This window comes from Propithecus coquereli, unplaced genomic scaffold (genome assembly GCF_000956105.1).
Source record: "Propithecus coquereli isolate 6110/MARCELLA unplaced genomic scaffold, Pcoq_1.0 Scaffold42, whole genome shotgun sequence".
Taxonomy (NCBI): domain Eukaryota; kingdom Metazoa; phylum Chordata; class Mammalia; order Primates; family Indriidae; genus Propithecus; species Propithecus coquereli.
Genome location: NW_012149952.1, coordinates 4,716,367 through 4,728,018, shown reverse-complemented (window position 1 = coordinate 4,728,018; position 11,652 = coordinate 4,716,367). Strand labels below are relative to the sequence as shown.

General features: G+C 54.5%; 1 protein-coding gene across 2 annotated transcripts in view; it reads left to right on the top strand.

The window, feature by feature from the left end:
* LIG1 (ligase I, DNA, ATP-dependent) overlaps positions 1 to 11,000 on the top strand; it is a 40,255-nt gene extending 29,255 nt beyond the window's left edge. For both annotated transcript variants that reach the window (XM_012653461.1, XM_012653460.1), the window contains exons 17-28: positions 496 to 581; positions 1,264 to 1,379; positions 2,310 to 2,405; positions 4,433 to 4,543; positions 5,120 to 5,191; positions 5,624 to 5,768; positions 5,938 to 6,020; positions 7,149 to 7,301; positions 8,889 to 8,942; positions 9,117 to 9,260; positions 10,485 to 10,577; positions 10,721 to 11,000. In XM_012653461.1, the coding sequence (XP_012508915.1) occupies positions 496 to 581; positions 1,264 to 1,379; positions 2,310 to 2,405; positions 4,433 to 4,543; positions 5,120 to 5,191; positions 5,624 to 5,768; positions 5,938 to 6,020; positions 7,149 to 7,301; positions 8,889 to 8,942; positions 9,117 to 9,260; positions 10,485 to 10,577; positions 10,721 to 10,804 (1,237 nt within the window). In that variant the 3' untranslated portion in view covers positions 10,805 to 11,000. The remainder of the gene's footprint in view (positions 1 to 495; positions 582 to 1,263; positions 1,380 to 2,309; positions 2,406 to 4,432; positions 4,544 to 5,119; positions 5,192 to 5,623; positions 5,769 to 5,937; positions 6,021 to 7,148; positions 7,302 to 8,888; positions 8,943 to 9,116; positions 9,261 to 10,484; positions 10,578 to 10,720) is intronic.
* The last annotated feature ends 652 nt before the right edge of the window (positions 11,001 to 11,652 follow it).

The window sequence follows — 11,652 nt, the reverse complement described above, 5'->3', positions numbered from 1 at the left end:
CCCCCTCCACCCCCCTCCCTCCTGCTTGATTCCCAGCGAGTTTTACTCCCCTCTGTGGGCTTGTGTGCCCCTCGGTTAGTTCCAGTTTATGAGAGTACGAGTGGTGTGTGTTTTTCCATTCTTGAGATACTCACATAGGATAATAGTCTCCAGTTCCTTCTAAATTGCTATAAAAGGCGTCAGTTCATCCTTTTCATGTCTGAGTAAAGTTAAACACGACCTTCCGTGGTTCTCGTGTATAGGCCGAGGAGAGAATCGCTGGTCTGGTGGTGACAAGACCACGGCACGCCCAGACTAGGGAAGGTGGAGTCGGAGTGATGGATAGTGGCGCGAGGGGAGAACACGGAGACAGAGTGGCAGGAGGGGTGGGGCCACGGTGACGGAGACAGGCGGGGCGTGCAGGAGCCCGGGCTTCTGGGCACGGACTGAGGTGTCTTTCCAAGCTGTGCAAGTTCTGGGAAGACTCTCACATCTCATTCTCATCCCACACCCCAGTGAGGTGCCTGACCTGGACCAAATTGTCCCCGTGCTGCTGGAGCATGGCCTGGAACGTCTCCCGGAGCACTGCAGGCTGAGCCCAGGTACAGGCCCCCCAGATCCGACGGCAGCCCCACCCCATGCTGAGCCGCTGTGCGCAAGGGCCCCCCCTCTAGGAACCTGCAGAGTCCTCTTCTCTCCCCACCAAAATTGCATGCTTTCCCTGGTGCTGAAACCCATTCCATTCCGCTGGGCGTTTCCCTCCCGCGTTGGTGTGGAGGCGAAGCTGCGGAGCCGGGCTGTGCCAGAGGCAGCGGGTTGGGCCGGAGGGAATCGCTTTCTCTCGCACTTCAGGCGCCAGAGCGAGGCGGGGGGGGGTCGGAAAGGGCACGCAGCTGGGCTCCAGGGATCACTCAGGGATCCAGGCTCCTCCTCTCCTGTCCCTCTGCCCTCCTGAGGTTGTCACCCCAGTGTGCATGATCAGAGATGGCTCACTTCCTGTTCTCGATTGCGAGAGAAGGGGAGACAACCAGATTGCTCATGAGGATGTGACCCAGATGTAGCACCTCCTGCGTGCGTTCCAGTCACATGGCCTTTCCTAACTGCAAGGGGCAGGGGCGTCGAACCAAGAGCCCTTCCAGACCACAGCAGGGTTCATTCTCTTGCTCAGTGGCGAGAAGGAAGAGTGGGTCCTGGGGCGCATCAGCAGTCTCGTCACCCTCCCCACTCCAGGCATTGCCTTCCCTCTGCCCCGTTTACCCTAATCCACTCTCTCCTCCCCGCCAGGCATCCCGCTGAAACCAATGTTGGCCCATCCCACTCGCGGTGTCAGCGAGGTCCTGAAACGCTTCGAGGAGGCAGCTTTCACCTGCGAGTACAAATACGATGGGCAGAGGGCACAGGTACGGGGAGTGGGACACGTCTCTTCTGCAGGAGGCAGAAGGTGCCGCAGAGCACGGCTGGGGGCAGTCAGACGGGAGCTCAGAGCCAGCCTCTGGCACGTGCTGCCCGGCTGACCTTGCTGGTCTCCCTGGGCCTCAGTTTCCACCACCCTGCAATGAGTGCGATGATAACTGCCTCACAGGCTTATCCGAGGACAAAATCGTCAAAAGTCCTGACCTGCGGTAGTGGGAGCCCAAGATACATTGGCTCCACTTGTGCCCTGCTGGTGGGCGGGTGTGTTCTAACAGCCATTCTGGGAGGCGCCTACATGGCCCCTTAGCACAGTGACGTCGCGCATGTGTCCCATGACCCGGGACCAGAGAGCACGTGATGCGGTGGGCGTCTGCAGGGCTTTGAGGCAGCTGCAAATAGTGGATTCGATAGACACTTAGTGTCATAAATGAATCTTCAAAATACAGTGTTGAGAAAAAAGTAAGAAACAAAATGATTCATGATAGCAACAATGATTTTATGTATATAAACTTGCTTGAAATAGCAATATACATGTAAGATAGCATGTATGTAGCCCTGCTCAAGAACTGTGACCAGACCATATTAAAATAAGCTAACGTAAACTAACAGTGGAAGCCAGCATGATATTCACAGCGTAACAACATTTATGCAAACATCAGTATGTGCACCTAGCAAGACACGTGTTTACATTCAAGGAGGAGTGGGGATTGGAAATAAAAAGATGACGGGGGCTTTCAGAGACAGGGGTGGGAGGTGCTGTGGGAACCGAGATGATTCCTTCAGGTCTGTGCACCAGTTCCTCCTCCAGAGCATCCAGAACCTTCTACTGGTGAAGGTGGAGCCAGAGGGGAAAAGAGGGACCGAGAGGAGTGGGCTCGGCTCTGATTTCCTCTCCCTTCCCCGACCTGCTGTGGCAGATCCATGTTCTAGAAGGCGGGGAGGTGAAGATTTTCAGCAGGAATCAGGAAGATAACACCGGGAAGTACCCGGACATCATCAGCCGCATCCCCAAGGTGGGTGTCTGCCGCGCACTGTCACACTGGCAGGGGCCAGCTCAAAATTGGATATCATTCGGCTGCAGATGACAGAGCACCCACTATGCGTGGCTTAAGCAGATATTTTTTTCTCAAAGAAATCTGGAGATGGGCAGCCCAGCGGTGACGTGGCCCAGTGCTGGTGTCCTTCCGCACCCAGCTCATTTCTGCCTCTGCCCTCTGCTGTCCTTGGCTGGTTGGTTTTCATCCCAGTGCCTGTCCCCTGATAGTTTCCCAAATAGACCTTACACTTCCAGACAGAAAGACAGAGGGAAAAGGGATTCTAGCTTCCGTCCCCTCCCATGAAGATACCTCTCAAGCACCCCAGCTGACTCCAGCTTGGAGTCACTGTCCAGCCACTGAGTCCCATGGCCACCCTAGTGCGACAGTGGCTGGGAAAGCCAGAATCTAACTCTGGAGCCTCTCTGGCAGGAGGACAGGGAGAGGGAGTGGGGACGAGGGTGCAGGGAGCCAGCCTGCTGATGGGCCCAGCCTCAGAGTGAAGCCAGGGGTTGCGTAGGGCTGGGCCTCACGGGCCTAGCTGGGGTTTCTCTGCACTCAGCGTGAGTCTCTGGCCTGTTTTAGGACTCCTCTATCAAAGAGCCTTTCTCCTTGCCTGCCCCTATTAACCAGGAAATTGTTTCAGAGAGCAGGGAGCGCAGTGTTCGGAATCCTGCGTGTTAGAGGTGGTGAAGACGGGAGCCACAGCACAGCATGTGCCTTGCTGGCTCTCCTGCTGAGTGCCAAGCACTATTTTTTAAAATTGTACTAAGATATAATTTCCATAAAGTTTCTGATTTTACATATACGGTATACTTTGGTGAGTTTTGACAAGTTTATACACCCATATGACCAAGACCCAGTCCATGTATAGAACATGTCCGTATGCTCATCACTCTAGACTATCTCCCATGCCCCTGGCCACGCAAGCCCCCTCCGCCGCCCCCCACCATCCATCTGCCAGAGGCAACCCCGGATCACCTTTTTTGTCACCATAGGTTAGTTTTGCCTATGCTAGAGCTTCCTACTAGTGGTATCATACAAAATCTTGTATTCTTTCGCTTATTCATTCAACAAGTACTTACTGGGCGTCTGCTCTGAGCTGGGCCCTGTACTGCAGGCTGGGGAAACGACACAGACAGGCCTGCCACGGTCTCTGCCCTCACGGAGCTCACAGACAGGCTTTCATCAGAGAAGCCTGCTGTTGACTCCGTGATTACATGGACAGTCAGGGCTCTGAAGAAAAGGACCGACCATCTGTAAGCCTTTATGAGAAACAGACTTGACTTAGGCTTAGTGTCCGGAAAGCTGCACGGCTCCAGGATACGGTAGGGCTGGTGCCCCTGGACTTGTGCCTTACAGGGGAAAAGAAGGCTTCCCAACGGAGGCAAAGGACAGGGCCGGCATGCTAGAGGGAACAGCACGTGCAAGGGCCCGGTGGTGGGAGGCCGTAGCCCATTGAAAACAGAGGCTTGTGTGCCGGGGTGACAAGAGCAAGGCTGCAGGGCCAGGTGAGGCGAGGGAGGACCAGGGCTGACAGGAGACCCCCAGAGCACTGGGGAATCACGGGATGGTTTTAGCAGGGACGTACTGTGACCACGTTGGCTTTGCCGGGATCGCCCTGGCTGCCGTGAGGAGAGTGGACCTGGGGGGCAGTGCAGGATGGGGAGACCAGGACCATGAAGTGGCTGAGTGCAGTGGGGCGGTGGGAAGTGGGCAGCTTAGAGATTTTTGAAGGGGAAATTGACACATTCACTAGGGAATTGAATGTGGGTGAGAGGAAGAGGGAGATGTCAAAGGCTCCTGGGTCTCCAGCTTGTGGGACTGAATAGCACGTTCTCAGAAAAGTTTTTTTTCCCTCCCCTTATTGGGGATCTGCGTTCATGTGTCTCTTTGTCAGTGGATCTGGAGAGCTATGGGAGGAGAAGGGAATTTGTTTCCCCAGTCTTTCTTTTGACCTCATCCTCTGCCTCATACAGGCCTGAGTCTCCCCCTTCACTTTTCAGATTAAACTCCCGTCTGTCACATCCTTCATCCTGGACACTGAAGCCGTGGCTTGGGACCGGGAAAAGAAGCAGATTCAGCCATTCCAAGTTCTCACCACTCGCAAACGCAAGGTAGCGTTGGTCCCCTCCACTGCCAGCCACGGGCCCCGTACTCCCTCATCTTCCCAGGCCTGGCTACAGATCCTGCCCAATCCCAGAAGGGCAGAGTGTCAGTCTGAGTGCAGTTCTCTCAGCCTTTCTGCAAAGCGGCTGCCACAGCTCCAGCCATCACATTCTCATCCCAGCATCCCAAGTGGGAAGGGGGGAAAGGCCCTTTTCCCACATCTCTATCATTTTGTTATGAAAGAAGATCTGTTCTAGGAACCTCCACAACCTGTATCCCAGCAGACCTCCCCTTTATATTTCATTGGCCAAAACTATGTCATGTCACCCTCATTAGCTGCAAAGGAGGCTGGGAGAGCAAATATCTGTGAAGGGGAGTGAAGTTGTCAGAATTAGCCGAGAGCCATGATGATTCACTACCTGGGGCCAGCAGCATGGCCACCCTCACGGGTGTGCGGCCTGCCAGCTGGAGAGAGCGAGAGAATAGCAGGTGACCGGTATCTGCCTCAGGCACTATGCGAGGGGAACCCAGCCAGCCCCGTCACACCTTCCCCCACTCCTGGTCTCCATTTTGCCCCAACCCAGGAGGTGGACGCGTCTGAGATCCAGGTGCAAGTGTGTTTGTACGCCTTTGACCTCATCTACCTCAACGGAGAGGTAAGTTCCGGCTCCATGTCTGGGGGCGGTGTGTGGGCCTGGGAGCCGGCAGTCTGACTGTCATTTCTGACTGCGCTTCGCTGAGCAGTGAGGCCACTCGGGCGGTGGATCTCCAAGCGCCTTTATTCAGCTGGTGTTAATTACAAGAGACCGTACTGTTCATTCAAGCTCCAGCAAGGCCGCGGCTCCCTGTCTAGTGCTCCGGAGGTCGCCGGCTCTAAGCGGCGTCCAGCCCCTCTGGCCCGTGACTAGCCCCGTGCTTTAAGCTCTCAGAATCCACCCGCCAGCGCGGCTCTCCCCTCTCGAGGCTTTCTGTAAACCACCTTGCTACTTGTGACCTGTATGTTTCCTCTGTGCCTCGCGATCAGGACTCGCTGTCTCTGTCTCCACAATAAACGCCCCATCTTCTCTCCTCCCTCCCCGGCCCCTCAGTCCCTGGTACGTGAGCCCCTTTCCCGACGCCGGCAGCTGCTCCGGGAGAACTTCGTGGAGACTGAGGGTGAGTTTGTCTTCGCTACCTCCCTGGACACCAAGGACATTGACCAGATCGCCGAGTTTCTGGAGCAGTCCGTGAAAGGTGAGGGTGCCCACTCTTCTCTCCGCCAAGGTCTGCGGCCTCCCTGCAACCCACGCTGACCCCGGCTTCCCAGCCTGTCCCCCACCCCAGATGATTTGACCAGAACCCCACCTGCTCCAGCCCTTGTGAGCCTGGGGTCCCCAAGAACCACGCTGTGTGTCTTCCTCAGACTCCTGCGAGGGGCTGATGGTGAAGACCCTGGATGTCGATGCCACCTATGAGATCGCCAAGAGATCGCACAACTGGCTCAAGGTGATTCCTGTCCCTGACCTGGCCCTCCCCACTAGAGCCCCAGGTCTGCAAGTCCGTCCCGACCAGGCAGTCAATTTTGAGTCTCCACTCTGCGCCCTGTTTGAGCTCAGGGACCCTCTTCAGAGTCCCGCAGTCCCACCCCAGGTCCTTGTTAGTGAGTTCACCAGGAGTCGATTGAGAACTGCCCCGGCGCGAGCACTGTGGATCCTTCAGTGTGAAATTGGGATGAGGTCTCTGTTCTCTCCGCGCTGGCCTCAGCATTGGCCAGGCGCTTGGGAAGGAAGCCAGCCGGCAAACGAACAACGTAAAGTTGGGCAATGATGAGCACCGTGGGGATCACGAGTCCATTCGGGGCCAGCAAGTCTGGGAGTGCCCTAGGTGATTGGGAAGAGGCAGTGTTTGGGTTGAGATCTGGACAACAGGAAGGGGTCGACGACACGAAGATCAGGGACAAAGCACCAGGAAGGTTTGGGGTGGGGCCACAAGTGCAAAGGCCCTGAGGAAGAACAAGCTCGGCGTGTGCAGGGAGCAGGCAGGTGAGGTGGGAGGTGAGGGAGGAGTGGAGAGCAGGCCCCAGGTCACGCAGCAGCTCGGGAGCCACCGTCAGATAAAACCGGATCTTCCTCTAAGGGCTTCAGGAAGCCAGTGGAGGTCTCATGCAGGGGAGTCACGGGGTCTGGTTGTCGTTTTGCAAAGGTCCTCTGGTTTCCCTGTGGCTAGTGGACGGGTGGGGGGCGCTGGGCAGAAGTGGGAGTGAGCGAGCAGGAGTCTGTCGTCTGCTAAGAGACGATGGAGGTTTGAGTGGAGAAGGGGCAGTGAGGATTGGGTCAGCGCGGGAGACGTCTGGAGCTGAGCCGGCCTGGCCTGCTGCTGGACCTTCCTGTGTGTTTATCTGCCCGTGACCGCTCTAGACACAGAACAGCTGTGAGAGCACAAACCTTCCCTGTCTTAGGATATATGCATGTCCTACCCCCAAGCCTTCTAACCTAGAAGCCCTTCCCATGTCCATTCTCATGGGGGCCATCCTCAGTGTTTTCTGGAAGTTCTCCCCAGCCCACCGATTGGCTCCAGCAGTGATGCCCCCCACCTTGGGTGCTCCCCCTCATATCTTGCCTCCCCTTCTCCCAGCTAAAGAAGGACTACCTCGACGGCGTGGGTGACACCCTGGACCTTGTGGTGATCGGCGCCTACCTGGGCCGGGGAAAGCGGGCCGGCCGATACGGGGGCTTCCTGCTGGCCTCCTACGACAAGGACAGTGAGGAGCTGCAGGCGATATGCAAGGTCCTGGGGGCTTGGGGCTGAGTGCAGAAGCAGGGGAAAAGTAGATTCAAATTCTGGGGGGACGCCTATTGGCAACCTAGGGAGGGCCCAGCCCAGAAGGCACTCATGTCCTGCCTGCGAAGGATTCTTTTTTTCCTAGTATTTATTTACATTTTCTGATTGTGTAAGTAACTCTTGCTTCTTATAGAAAAAAGGGCTAGTATAGAAAGGTATAAGGAGGCTGTGTCAGTTAGGAATTTAATTTAGCAGCAAATACCGGTAGCTTGCATTAGAGAAGGATTTATTTTTCTCTCATGTAATGAGAAATGTGGGGGGCAGGCAGCTCTCCGATGTCACTGGAGTCCAGGCTCCTCCTCTCTTTCCCCACATTGGTTTTTGTCCTGTGCTTCTGGCCTCATCTTCGCAGTGTGGCTGCAGGTGTTCCAGCCATCGTGGCCATGCATGTTCCAAGCAGCAGAAAGGAGGAAGGCACAAAGACAAAGAGGGGTGGGCCATCCAAGGCAGCCTCAGGCAGCGAACACCTTCCCTTAAGTTTTGTTGGTCAGAACTTTGCTCCACGGACCACCCCTATCTGCAGGGGACTCTGGGAAATGTTTTTTTTTTTTTAAGCTATGCACATTGTAACTAGATTTTCCTGTGTATTTCCTATATTACCCAGAATTCCAGAGGCAACCACTAGTAACATTTGAAGGGATGTTTCATGGAATACTTATATTTTTACAAAATTGTGATCCTTCTCTATAATTAATTTTCTTTTCTGCCTTTTTGCCGTGTAAGTACTTTATTTTAAATGTTACTGTATGCACCCAAGTAATACAATAACATGACTTGGACGCCTGCACAACTTCCAATGGATGTGCCCCAGTTTCGTGAACCGGTTCCCTGTAGTTGTGTGGTTGCTTGTTACCAGCTCTGTTCTCATGAATAACATCAGCACTTGGAATACATTAACCTAAATAATCAGTGATAGCAGTGATTTTATAATTCACAGATCTCTTTGGCCACCAGTCTGTCACCATTTTAAATTATTTAGAATAGATTTTTTTTTTAAGAATAGATGTGTAAAAGAGCTATTGTTGGGACAAAAGGCAAGAGAATGTTTAAGGCTCCCGATACAAAAAGGGCTTTGCAGCTGACATATCAGTCAGAGATGCCCATCTTGCTGCATGTCTGCCAGCATGGAGTATTACTGTTTCTTAGCCTTTCCCATTTTGGTGGGTGAAGGAAGCTCTTGGCAATGTTAAGATTGGCGCTGAGGATTAGTTACCGGGCAGGTGGGATGTGGGTGAGCCCGAAGGAGTGACGTCCTGGGCCGGGGAGACGGAGTGGAAGGCGTAGGGGTGTTGCGTGAAGCAGAACCAGTGAGTGGGGTAGTGGACGTCCTGCTGGGAGGGTCACTCCCCCTCAGGAGCCTTCGGTGGGATGCTCAGCCCCACCTCATCCCTCCCCTGGTTTCCATGGATGCTGCTTGGACCGGAAGGGGATGGGGCTGCCAGCGCACGCAGGTCCAAGTCCTTAGATGGCAGGAGCAAGGAGGAAGTACCGGGCCACTGGCCGAGCCTCTGACCTACCGCGTCTTCCCTGCAGCTCGGAACTGGCTTCAGCGACGAGGAGCTGGAGGAGCATCACCAGCAGCTCCAGGTAAGCCATGGCGGCCGAGCCTCAGCCTCCCCGCCCCTGGCAGCATGCGCCTCACTGAAGGGGTGTCTGTGTCTCTTTGTTCCCTTCCCTCATTTCCTCCCTCTTTCCCCACTCCCCAGCCCCTGACTTTGAGGTTCCAGACCTTCCCTGTTCCTCTGTCCTCTGCTCCTGCAGGCCCTGGTGCTGCCCGCGCCCCGCTCCTACGTGCGCATAGATGGCGCCGTGGCTCCCGACCACTGGCTGGACCCCAGCACCGTGTGGGAGGTGAAGTGCGCAGATCTCTCCCTCTCCCCCATCTACCCTGCTGCCCGGGGCCTGGTGAGTAACGGGGGGCCTGGGCGTGGCCCTGCAAAGGGGCTCTGGGTGGGAACGCTGGTAGCAGAGCGGGGAGGGGCCCTTGGGGGCCACGTCGGCTCATCCTGAGCAGTGACCAAGAACACAGCTTGCATTTAACTTGGATGTCAGATAATGAGGTCAGAAACCTTTTTCTTCAAAAGAAAAAGAGAATTCCCCAGGAGTAAAAAGAAAAGTGACATTGCTCCCATTAATATCATAATCTCACCTTCGGCTCTGAAGTAATTCTCGAAACCTCGGTTCTTTTAAGTAAAAGCGTAGTGCTCTTCCTGGCGAGCATTTGCCTTGACTACTGCAGTTTCTTCCTCAATCATAATTAATTTTCATGCTTCCAAGTCTTTTAATTCCTTGGCCAATTTCTCTCTCTGGTGATTCAGTCCTCAGCGCCAGCTGCGGCATTGTTGTACGCCAGGGGAAAACGCCAGCTGTGGCCAGCGCTGGGAAAGCTCTTAGCTTTCTCCTTCAAGGGAACAGTGAATCTCAAATATAAAATGTACTCTCTTTGTGATTTCTTTCCATCCTTCAAATCAGAACTAGCATGTGCTTTTCTGATGAGAAGCAGACTTCCATTTTAAAAGAAGGAACTCATATTTTTTATCTCATTTTTTTTTTTAATTTGTCACTCATCCTGCATATTAGACAGCCAGGGTGCCCTGGTAACAGGTGACAGGAGCTGGTGTTTACCCAGCACTTACTGTGGAGCAGGTGCTGTGTGACAATTAGCATTTCACTTGCACATACTCATCTAATGCTCTCAAAAGCCCTGGGACATAGTGACATGAACATCTCCATTTTTGCAGGTGAGGAAATAGAGCCCCAGGGAGTTTATGGAACTGGCCCAGGGGCATGTGGCTCCTGAGCGTTGGGAGCGGGGATTTGAACCCCAAATTCTAGTTCTAGAACCCCCACCCTGACTCTTTGCTCTTCTGCCTCTCAGCCCTAATCAATAATAATAACAGCATAAATAACAGCTAGAGCAGCTGGCATTTCTTAAGCACTTACTGTGCACCAGGTACAGTTCCAAGCACTTTGTGAACTTGTTTAAGCCTTAAAACAACCGTTGTTTAGCCCCGTGGTGTGGATCCGGAAACTGGGGCCCCATCAAGGAGGGAGGAGGACGGGGACTTGCCACAGCCAGCAGAGTGCAGCTCGGCCACAGGAGCCTCCATCCCCTCTCCTTCCCCCCAGGTGGACAGTGAGAAAGGGATCTCCCTTCGCTTCCCTCGGTTTATTCGAGTCCGGGAAGACAAGCAGCCCGAGGAGGCCACCAGCAGTGCCCAGGTGAGGCCCTTGGAAGAGGGGGTCGGGGGGGGCCCCCCGCCGCCCCGGCAAAACAACCTCCTAAAAAAGACGAACCCGGCCCGGAAAAACGGAACCGGGGGCAACCCAGGAACCCCCCAACAACCCCCGTCCTCTCCCCCCAGGTGGCCTATCTGTACCGGAAGCAGAGTCAGATTCAGAACCAGCAGGGCGAGGACTCAGACTCTAACCTTGAAGATATGTACTAAGCCCCTGCCCGCCAGGGCCCGGGGCACGGGGCAAGAGGTGGAGGGAACCCAGGGCTATTGCCTCTGCTTTTCAGCAAATCTGGTGTTGCAGTCTGTGGTTTTTGAGCGTCAGTGGGGTGTGCGTGTTATGTGTGAGGGGGTGGTTTACGCCGGGGTCTGGGATTCATCTGGTCATTTCTTTCAATAAATAATTATCAAACACTCTGTGACAAGCTGGGCTCTGGGGGCAAAGCTCAAAGAAGTCGCACAGCATGTGACAGTGTGCTAGGAACTGAGCCAGCACCATCCAGTAGAGCTTCCTGCTGTGATGGGAGTATCCACATCTGCTCTATGCAGTGTGACAGCCACCGGCCACCTGCAGCGATCAAGCATTTGCCATGTGGCCCCACAACTGAGGACATGAATATTTCATGTAATCGTATTGGACTACAACAGTCTAAGGTCTTTACATATATATTTTTTAACTTGTTTAACCGCCCAGCAATTCTACACATAGGTGCTGTCATGATCCCTGTTTCACCGATGGGGACAGGGAAGCACAGAAGAGGTAAGTAAGTGACTTATCCAGGGCCACACCTAGGAGTGTCGTCGCCAGCTCTGACCTGGCCTTCTGACCACGCCTTTCAAGTAAGGTCCTCAGCCTCTCAGGAGACAGGAAAGACAGTGACTTGGGTGTGATTCCTGGCTCTGTGACCCACCAACCGGTGACCAGGCGTGGCCTCAGAATCTGCAGCACAGTGCTCTAGCCGTCACCCATGAGGCGTAATGGTGGCCATAGCTGTTTTGCTCACCGTTATCCCTCCTGGCACAATGCCTGGCATGTGGTAGTTGGAGCGTCAATCTCCACT